Below are 11038 nucleotides of genomic sequence, written 5' to 3'. Positions count from 1 at the left end.
GGCGAGGGATGGGCCCCGGCCCTTCCGCGGAGAGGCGCGGGCGCGGCCCCGAGCGCGGCGTCCGGCGGGGGCGAGCGCTGCACAGCCCGGGCCCCGCGACTAGGCCGCCCCGGGGGGATGCTCCGGCTGGGAGAGCCCGTGCCCCGGGCGGGTGCCGGTCCCTCGCCGCGGGCGCCCGGCGGAGCCAGGCTGCGGGAGTGTGCGGGCAGGGCGTGGTCCCCGAGCATCTGGGGCCCGCGCGCCGGCCACGCTCGCGCAGACGCCCTCCAGCCCCTGGGCCGCGGGAGCGCTGGCACCCGAGCCGTGGGACCCCGGGGGCCTGTCGGGCGGGACGGGTGAGCCCTCGAGGCCTAGGGTCCTGGGCGGTCTCGCGTTTTGTCGCAATGCTCCTCACAGCTAGCCTGGGGCGCGAGAAGGACAGATTCCTGCGTATTTTTCACCCATGCGGGTTTAGGGCATGAAAAGACTGAGTTTGGAAGACTTGTCAAGATCAGCCTGCTGGTCCGCCTAATTTAGGGCCCTTTACCTAAATCAGGCGAACTGGGCCTTGTCTAACTCTCGGGAGGTACAGGGCGCGCGCTCAGCTTCTTGGAGCTTGTATATTAGTCATGTAGAGAATTCTCTCCTCTCCCCCAGGATGTCTTGCTGCTAAGTCAGGCAGGTGTGTTGAGCGCTCTACAGACATTACTCAGTTCAGTCCTCCCGGTGACTAGGTCTGTGTTTTCCCTATTTTAAGAATGAGGTAAGAGTGAATAAGTAAACGTTAGAGGGAGATTCTAGTCTGGGGTAGGTCGCCTCCAAAGCAGAAACCCTTAACCCGTTTGCTGTTGTCTGAAAACCCAGGAAACGGCTGGGCGCTAAGTTGAATAGGAGGAATTCTTTCTCATACAGAGAATTTCCCTAGTTTTTTCTTCTCAGCATCCATTTGCCTCGTGAAAAGAAAGAGCGAGCTCCTGACTTTTGCTAGGATATCTAAAGTTAGAAATTTTATGTTTTTACAAAAAGGACTTAGTGGATCCTATTAAAATGGATTTTAAAAAATTGAATCAGTAAACAGGGAGCTTGAAGCTTTACAGTGACTTTTAAGGGTAACCTTTTAAGAGACTGGTTCTCCGATGCTTGCTTGCTTTTTATTTTTAATTAAAATGTGTATTTTGCAAATCACACATAAAGATAGCATATGATACATTCTATCCATGCCTTATCAACCTATTGCATAAGAATAATCGGATGTCTGCCCTGTAAAAACCAACTCCTGAATCCTGGCCCTTGGCTGTCTATTTAAAATTCCGAAAATTAAGGAAGTAAAAGGGTGCTTATTGATGCTTATCTCAACACTGAGCTTTTTTCTCCACAACCTTGTTATCACCGAACCATTTCACTTGGAAAGTAAAAGGACTACATATTTCTCAATGAAAAATATCATAATTTTTTCCTGCAGGTGTAAATATGCTCAGTGTTCCATTTCAGAGGCGGAGATGGAATAACCTCAGGAAAGATAAGAATCTGGAGATGTGTTTAAATTGTACTTAAATGATAAGAGATATTTCTGAAATTTGTCAAGCTTTTGGGAAAGAGGCATGAGAGAACATGGATAGAATGTTTAATCACCAATATCTGTACCCTAAGCTTACATTTAGAGTTACATTAAAGGTTCATTTAAAAGGCGTCTGCTTGAAATTAATGACTGTTATTAGTGAGTCAAATAATAAAAATCTAGACTAGACCATTATTAGTGGGTTAAATAATAACTCTCAAGAAATGCTCCCTTTATTGCTATGCTTACACAGGGAAACAGTATTTTCTAACAGCTTTATTAGGATATAATTCACAAACTATAAAATTCACCCATTTAAAGTGTACAGTTCAGTGTTTTTTTAGTGTATTTACAGAGCTCTGTAATTATCACTACAATCTAATTTTTAGAATATGTTGTCACCCCAAAAGAAACTCAAGCAGTCCCTGTGCCCCCCCACCCCAGTCCTAGGCACCCACTAATCTGCTTTCTGTCTCTCTAGATTTGCCTATTCTGGACATTTCTTATAAATGAAATCATGCAATACTTGGTCTTTTGTGGCTGCTGCTTTCACTGAGCATAGTATTTTCAAAGTTCATCCATGTCGTGGTGTATATCAGTACCTCCTTTCTTTTTATGGCAGAATAACATTCCATTCATTGTATGGATATATCACATTTCATTTATCCATCCATCAGTTGGTAGACTTTTGGGTTTTGACTCTTATGAATAATGCTGCTCTGAACGTTCATCAACAGGTTATTGTATGGATGTATTTTCATTTCTTTTGGGTATCAACGTAGGAGTGGAATTGCTGGGTCATTGGTGACTCTATTTTGAGGAACTGCTAAATTTTTCCAAACCAGCTGTACCATTCTACATTGTCACCAGCAGTGTGTGCCAGTTCCAATTTCTCCACATCCTTGATAGTGCCTTTCTTATTACAGCCATTCTAGTGGGTGTGAAGTGGTATCTCATTTTAGTTTCAATTTGCGTTTTCCCAAAGACTAATACTGTTGAGCATCTTTCATATGCTTATTAGTCACTTGTCTATCTGCTTTGGAGGAATGTGTATTTAAATTATTTGCTCATTTTTTAATTAGATTATTAATTATAAGTTTTAAGAGTTCTTTATATATTCTAAATACAAGTCACCTATGACATATATGATTTGCAAATATTTCCTCCCATTCTGTGGATTGTCTTTTCACTTTCTTGATGGGATCATTTGCAACAGAAGTTGATGCAGTCCAGTTGATCTTTTTTTTCATTTATCACTTTTTCTTTTCTCATTTCACTAAGAAAACGTGAAACTCACAAAGATTTACTTGTTTTCTTATGTTTTATAGTTTTCTTGTATTTAGGCCTATGATGCATTTTGAGTTAATTTTTGTGCATGGTGTAAGGGAGCGGTCCAGCTCCATTTTTTTGCATGTGGATAACCACTTGTTCCAGCAGCATTTGTTAAAAAGAGTATTCTTTCCCCATTTAATTATATTGGCGCTCTTGATTTTTATATACTATTACAGCTTTGGAAAAATTTGGTACATTATTACTTGGAGCAGGTTGATTCGTCTGAGAGAACTGTGCATGTTTCATCATTTTAGAGTATCTACAAAAATGTGTATTATCTTCTATCTTTTGTCAGATGTGTCAATTTAATCATGTTTTATATACGGTAAAGATGCTGGAGCTCTGCTAGACAGAAATAACACGTTTTAATACAAAAGAGTTATTACTTATCCACCAATAAACTGAACAGTTGTTATTCTGTTCCTGGAGAACTGCTCAAAAATGCTCATATTTTAATGAATAACTTAGTTGAACTTTTCATTTATATCAGGAAAATTAGTTTTAGACTAATTCACTTCTAGGCCTGTAGGATTACTTATTTTGGTCTATTGCCTAGGAAATTCCTAACATTTGATAAAATGAACTAATCCTAAGAAAGATTAGAAGTTCAGGAATTGAGAGAGAAAAGGGGAAAGGAAAGAAACTAGAGGTTACTCACCTTGAGTTAACCTACCCTTACTTCTTGTATATAAAACTGGACTTAAAATAACTTCCTGTCTTGCATTTTAAGCTTTTGTTGAATTCCTCATTTCACATTTAGAGAAAAGAGGATGGAGATGCTCTTTTCCCTTCTTTATCTTTTCAAGAACATTCTCCCGGCCGGCCCCGTGGCCGAGTGGTTAAGTTCGCGTGCTCCGCTTCAGCGGCCCAGGGTTTCGCCAGTTTGGGTCCTGGTGCGGACATGGCACCGCTCGTCAGGCCATGCTGAGGCGGCGTCCCACATAGCACACTCAGAGGGACCTACAACTAAAATACACAACCATGTATTGGAGGACTTTGGGGAGAAGGAAAATAAAAATAACATTCTCAATGACCTGTCCCAAGAAAAGGGTCCTCCTCCTTTTTGCCATCCTGGGTCAAACATACGTGGCAACGCATCAAACCAGGGGCATTCATTCTATCTGGGTTTTGATCTCTGGGTTGGGAGGACACAGAGAAGAAGCTCCATTTGCCCTTAGGGGACACTTGCCTGAAATGCTGAGTTTTTCTTATTGGCCTTTTTCATAATACTTGGATATTTGTGTGTAGATTCAACAAAGAAAATAAAAATGTAACACAAATTAGCACTGTGCAATTCTAACACAAAAATAAATAAACAAGCAAAGTGGCACTGTAAATCCATAGAATTCTTTGGAAATTATCCTAATTTCCAGATGACTAGAGTAAGTCTGCACTGGCAAAAATTTTAAATATCTAAGTGTCTAAAAATAGGGAAATGGTTAGAAATTACAACTAGCAATTAGAAGTGATTTAGTCATTATAAAGGAAATTATGAAATGTAAGTACGTGTTATATTGTATATGTGTAAATATATTGCATATATATTGTATATATGAGTATATGATAAGTATGTAATAAGTATGTAGTATGTATAAGTATATAATATATTCTGTCAGACACAGAATAGATTTAGCAGACTTTGCAAGTTTTTAAAGCTTATAAATTTAATATATAAAGAATCGTTAGGGGCAAAAAGGGAATTGGATAACATGAAATCTACTCATTTGTGACTATCTTCCTGTTAATGTGGAAAGTCTAGATATTGAGGCTAATTTATTCTCAATTTGTTGTGACATGGTATTTAGTAACTTTACTATTAGAATAAACTCCTTCCCTGTGGTAGATAAATATTTGATAAAGTCTCTAATAGAGCGCATGCAATGATTTGGAAAAAGAAAAAAATTAATGTGTTGATTTAATTTAATTGCTGTTAATTTAGTTATAATTACAGAACTATTATGCACTTGCCTCAGTTCCTCATTTTTTTGTCTGTTTTTTCTTTACAGCAAAGTATCCAGAGATAAAATCCTTGATGAAACCTGACCCCAACTTGATATGGATTATAATTGTGATGGTCCTCACTCAGTTGGTTGCGTTTTATCTAGTGAAGGACTTGGACTGGAAATGGGTTGTATTTTGGGCATACGCTTTTGGCAGCTGCGTTAACCATTCAATGACTCTGGCTATTCACGAAGTTTCCCACAATAGCGCCTTTGGCCACTACAGAGCCATGTGGAATCGCTGGTTTGGAATATTTGCTAATCTTCCTATCGGCGTTCCGTATTCAATTTCCTTTAAGAGATATCACATGGATCATCATCGGTACCTCGGAGGCGATGGCATCGATGTGGATATTCCAACCGATTTTGAAGGCTGGTTCTTCTGTACCACTTTCAGAAAGTTTATATGGGTCATTCTTCAGCCTCTCTTTTATGCATTTCGACCTCTCTTCATCAACCCCAAACCAATTTCTTATCTGGAAATTATCAATACAGTGATCCAGATCACTTTTGACATTATAGTTTACTATGTTTTTGGAATTAAATCTTTATTCTACATGTTGGCAGCATCCTTACTTGGTCTAGGTTTGCACCCGATTTCTGGACATTTTATAGCTGAACATTACATGTTCTTAAAGGGACATGAAACTTACTCGTATTATGGCCCTCTGAATTTACTTACCTTCAATGTGGGTTACCATAACGAACACCATGACTTCCCCAACATTCCCGGAAAAAGCCTTCCCCTGGTAAGTAAAGGATTTGATACATGTTCTAACTTCTGATGGTCATCTGATCAAAGTTAGTCTTGACCTTGCTCATTTAAAAAGGAATTGAGTATATTTTCCCCATCTAGGCCACTCCTCAGAGAAGGCAACAAGAGTGTAAGTCCTGAGTCCGCCAGCCTCAGTTTACGGAGTTCACGCTCCCGGATCCCTAAGCCTGGTGGGAATGCTTAGGGTTTAGAAGTGTTGGATCTGCAAAATCTGCTAACTTAGAAAGTGGTTCAGAAACGGAGGACGAAATCCCTCTGTGGAGTAAGCAGAAGTTCGCATAACCATCATCACTGTCAAACGGAATAGGCTGAGCCAGGAGTCGTGTGTTGGCTTGCTGTGAAATACAGGTGTCCTACAGAATCGATCTGCAGAAGAAACGCTCATCCGTTTCCAGCCCTGCAGACCTGTGGGCAGGGGGCCGGGGCTTCCCTTCACGGTAGACCTGTAGTGTATTGTTCACGGAGTAAATGAAAGAAGACATTTTCACCCTCCAAAAAAGGACCACCTTCCTAGCTTCAGTGATCTTTCTGGTGAATTCTCTTATTAGACTTCCCATCTTCAAAATGGGTAGCTTTCACAGCTCTTTTATCAAAAAATGTTTCCATAATTCAAAAAAAGGGAATATGTATGACGTGTAATAATAGTTTCTCTTGACTTTTTTAAGCTATGATAGAAGGGAACCATAGCCACATAATTTATGCTATCATATCCACCCAAATTTTATAGATTTACTCGAGTTTTCAAATGCTGTTTAAAAACTCACAACATAACAACTAAATGTAATGTTTGATGATTGACTAGATTTCCAATGGAAGAAAGAAAAATTGAGAGAGGACATTGAGTCAGTGGGGAATTCTGAATCTGGACTGTATGATAGATAATTTTGTGTCAATGTTAAATTTCTTGGGTGTGGTAGGGTATCAGTGATTTTGAGGAGAATGTCCCTGTTCTCAGGGTATACATGTTGAATATTTAGGGTGAAATGTTAGGGGTCAGTTGTCACACAGTGTCTGCCGCTTACTCTCAAAAAGTTCAGCAAAGAAAGCAAAGTGTGTGGTGTATGTTACATACAGAGAGAAGGTGACTGTGACATAGTGTTATTGGTGGACCCAGGTGAAGGACATATGGGTGTTCGTTTTACTGTTCTTTCCACTTTTCTGTAGGTTTTACATTTTTCAAAATAAAATGTTTGGGGGCAAACAGCACTGTCTGAAGACAGCTCTGACACGGGTGAAACGTGATGCTGGCACAGCTCCTTTGTGTCGGCCCGAGCAGAGTGTGGAGCCTTCCTTTGCCTCTTCCTGAACTAGGGCGGCGAATTTTTCAAGAGATGATGGAGAAAGCTGGCTGTCCTTCGAGTGAAAGGATTTTTTCCAGCATAAACCACAGACTTTAACTTGTAATTTTCTTGGGCAGTCCCAGAACTGAAAACTACTTCAGTTCAGTTCAGAGATGGCTTGACTGAAGGCCCGTGGTTCAGCAGTGGCCGTTCATCTCCCTCTGCATTTCACGCTGTCTTCTTACTCCTTAGCCAAACTACCGAACGTCCTCAGAGTCCCTGCTCCTCCCTTTCCTGCTTTTTCTGTGGTGTATGTCAAAGAGTATCTTGTTCTTTTTTCCTCAATAAATACCTTATGTTACAGTAGTTACACTACATGTAACTATCACACAGTTAATAGGTATTTATAACAAGGTTATTTTAACAGCTTTCTTGAGATACAACTCATATATACAATTCACCCATTTAAAATGTACAATTCAATGCTTTTTAGATTATTCACAGAGTAGTACAACCATCACTCCAATCAATTTTAGAACATTTTTAGCACAACAGGTTTTTGATTTCTTAATTCTTTTTTTTTTTTTTACTGAGCTTTGCTGTCCACAAAATGCTATGTGTATGTTTTTTTTTTGAGGAATATTAGCCCTGAGCTAACCACTGCCAGTCCTCCTCTATTTGCTGAGGAAGACTGGCCCTGAGCTCACATCCGTGCCCATCTTCCTCTACTTTATATGTGGGATGCCTGCCACAGCATAGCTTGCCAAGCGGTGCCATGTCTGTACCCGGGAGCCGAACCAGTGAACCCCGGGCTGCCAGAGCGGAACGTGCGCACTTAACCGCTGCACCACTGGGCCGGCCCGTGTTTTTTTTTTAAAGATTGGCACCTAAGGTAACATCTGTTGCCAATCTTCTTTTTTTTCCTTCTTCTTCTCCCCAAATCCCCCCAGTACATAGTTGTATATTTTAGTTGTGGGTCCTTCTAGTTGTGGCACGTGGGACGCCGCCTCAGCATGGCCTGATGAGCGGTGCCGTGTCTGCGCCCAGGATCTGAACCGGCGAAACCCTGGGCCACCTAAGCGGAGTGTGAGAACTTAACCACTCGGCCACGGGGCGGCCCCCCTGAGTGTGTATTTTTCTACTTGTTCACAGCCTTGTAAAGTACAGAGGTAGGCGTCAGGGGTTTATGATGTCAGTGTTTGAACTGAATTGGACACGTGGCTAATAAATTCCCCAGGTTTTCTAGCTCCTAGTACTAAGGAATTCATTGATTTTTGACTTTGTCTTTTAAAAAATTTACAAATTATAACCTTTTTTGTTTTTATTATGGTTTTTAATGTATTTTTAGTCTTAAGGAGTGTCTTGATTTGACTCAAAATGCTTATTCGGGATTTGAGCTGACTCTGCCATTTTATTTTTTCAGAAGATAAGTGTCTTCTAGCTGTTAAACTGGTTGCTGCCAGGCTTTGACATAAGTTCAGTGTGGATTGGGATCCAGGTTTATTTCTATGTGTTGGTCTGTAGATCATCCTTATTCATGAGAAAATTTTAGGAAGTTTTGATCAAAGGTATTACATCTTCTTGCATTTCTTCTGACTGACCGAGAACACCCGTGTGAAAAGCTCTGTTTGGCCTTAATTGTTCCTTGAGAGTTGTATATTAATCTGCTTCTCCACAACCAGAACATAGTACGTTTCCCAAACTGAAGGAGTTGATTCTAACTGTAACATTCATTTCTCTCTTTTTCTTGCTGCCTCTTTTCCATTTTGGATTCTGCTTTTTTGTTTTCCTTTGGGATTTATCAGGATAGATTTTGTGCATTTCGATGAAGCCCAGGAACCGTTATTATTCAGCATTCAGTTTTGCTTGCTAATCACACTGGCAGTAGTCATTTTTTTTAAAGACGTTTTCAACTTGAGATGGCAGAATTGCACACTTGATCCATGCTAAATTTCTATCTAATTGACATGCCACAGGAATTTATTAGTATTTGCAGGGTCCTTAATGACAGGGGTCAGGTGTTAACCTTTCTGTCCCACAGTGCCAGCCATTCAGGACGTGCCTGAAAAATATCAGGTTGACTGCATTGCAAGTATTTGCTGTTAAAGAGGCCAAGGGCCAAATTTTACCAGTAAAGCAGATGTTTAGTCCCTCAGAGCTTGACAGGAAAGAGTCAGTAATCCTAGAGGGTTAAGTATATTTTTTGTTGAAATGCAAACTGCTTTCCGTTTCGAAGTCCCAAAGCTGCTGCTTTTATTTATTTATTTGTTTGTTCTGAGGGAGGAAGGAAGGTCTCCTGGTTTCTCTTCTCAGCGTTGGTGTCAGACATTCATCTGTCGTCTTTCCCAGGACCCAGGGAACACGCGTCATTCACCTTGCGGCCTTTGTTCCCTTCCAGGTGAGGAAAATCGCAGCCGAGTACTATGACAGCCTCCCCCACTACCAGTCCTGGATAAAAGTGCTCTATGACTTTGTGACAGATGACACCATAAGTCCCTACTCCAGGATGAAGAGGCATCAAAAAGGCGAGGTGGAACTGGAGTGAAGGTCGCCGGAGCCAGAAGAACTCCTCTCTGAAACGTCCAAGTAGCCGATAAGGTGGAGCTCTTGCATTATTAAACCGAGACCAAGGGGTGTGGGAGCCACCCTCATACAGTTTCTGAGTGTGATCAGGAAGCTAACCTGGCTCTACCAGCTTGTCCGCAGTGTTCAGCTTTACTCACAGGGAGTGTGTTTGTTGTGTTGTCATTGTGGAGGATGTTTTCACCCATGTCTGACAGTTTGCAAGCATGTCATAAAGAAGCTTTTAAAAAGCTGTTTCTAGTACATTATTTTCACTATAAAGTTTTCCTTTATTAAAACTGTTAATAAACTGAGCTATTAATCACAACAAATAGTATTTATCACATTTTTGTATTTTACTGTCTCTATACCATGTAATACGGTAACCAGGGTACGGGTTTCCCCAGCCATCCGAAAGTTCACTTTAGGCCACTTGGCTTCTGTGAAGGACCTACATTGGTACCTGTTTTCACTAACCAAAAGAAATCCAAAGAGGATTTTCGCTTTTATGAAAAAAGGTGAAAAGTGAAAATAGCATTATAGAGACAGCGGCACCCCAAGCAGTGAGGGCAGCACCACCAGGCCCCTTCCCCTGGGATGACACCCAGCTTCTCAGCATCCCGCCGCCATAGCTGCAAACCATGTCTCTGAGCCTTTGTGCTCTATCTCGATTTTTTTTGGTAGGTTATTTTTGGGTTCTGGGGATGCTTCAGAAATTTTCCCATATAAGTTAGTGGTAATTACTGCTTCGCTTTACACCGTCTCGGCTCACAAAAGGTTTCGTAGGAACACTGCTTTCAGATGGTGGGGGAAACCCGGACTAGGGTGAGCTTACTTTAAAACTTCACCAAAAAAAAAAAAAAAAAAAAAAAAGCCTGGCAGTATCTTTCACTGCAAGCTGAATTACTCATTTTAATGTCTGCTATTGTACGTGGGACCTAAATTAGACACTGCTGAAGCCTACACAGCCTTATTCATAAATAAAGTACTTACTGAATTTAATTGTGTCCAACATTCAACTTCCTTTTTCAGACGCATTGACTCCCACATTGAAAGCAGCTCAACTGATAAAGCATTTCCTGTCATTTCACTGCAGCAGAAACTGGTTGTGGTCTGATGGTAGATAGTTGGTCTCAAGTAGCCAGTACCATGGGCTGTTAGGCTCAAAGTCCTGGTTAGCTGGAATGTGTCACTTCGGTCAATTTAGTGTAATATTAAAAAATATCATGTGGCATCAAAAAATCTAACAGTCTACAATTTGTACACACCACCAACCCTCAGGCAGGCATCCCGAATACGAGATATTATAATAAGATTCCTGTTTTTATAATTACCAGCCATCGTGCTGTTTCACCCCGCTGAGAGCAAAGAGTAGAATCCTCATCCTCGCAGGGATTGGCAACCTGCTTTGCAGACGTAATTTCATCCCCAAAGGACTGCTTTCCCTGCCTGGGAAAATTCCTCATATCTTTGAACTGGTGCTTAAACACCATTGCTTTAAAGTTTAGAGTGATAAGAGAACCAACTTTACAATCACATACCCTTGGTCCCA

The 11038-nt window shown here is 41.0% G+C and overlaps 1 protein-coding gene across 1 annotated transcript in view; it reads left to right on the top strand.

Moving 5' to 3' along the window:
- Nucleotides 1–10488, top strand: part of DEGS1 (delta 4-desaturase, sphingolipid 1) — a 15762-nt gene extending 5274 nt beyond the window's left edge. Inside the window, exons 2-3 of the mRNA XM_046677952.1 lie at nucleotides 4876–5618; nucleotides 9323–10488. Of these exons, the coding sequence (XP_046533908.1) occupies nucleotides 4876–5618; nucleotides 9323–9469 (890 nt within the window). The 3' untranslated portion in view covers nucleotides 9470–10488. The remainder of the gene's footprint in view (nucleotides 1–4875; nucleotides 5619–9322) is intronic.
- Nucleotides 10489–11038: the final 550 nt, after the last annotated feature.

Source organism: Equus quagga, chromosome 12 (assembly GCF_021613505.1).
Source record: "Equus quagga isolate Etosha38 chromosome 12, UCLA_HA_Equagga_1.0, whole genome shotgun sequence".
In the NCBI taxonomy this organism is placed as follows: Eukaryota; Metazoa; Chordata; class Mammalia; order Perissodactyla; family Equidae; genus Equus; species Equus quagga.
This window is presented reverse-complemented; position numbering and strand designations above follow the sequence as displayed.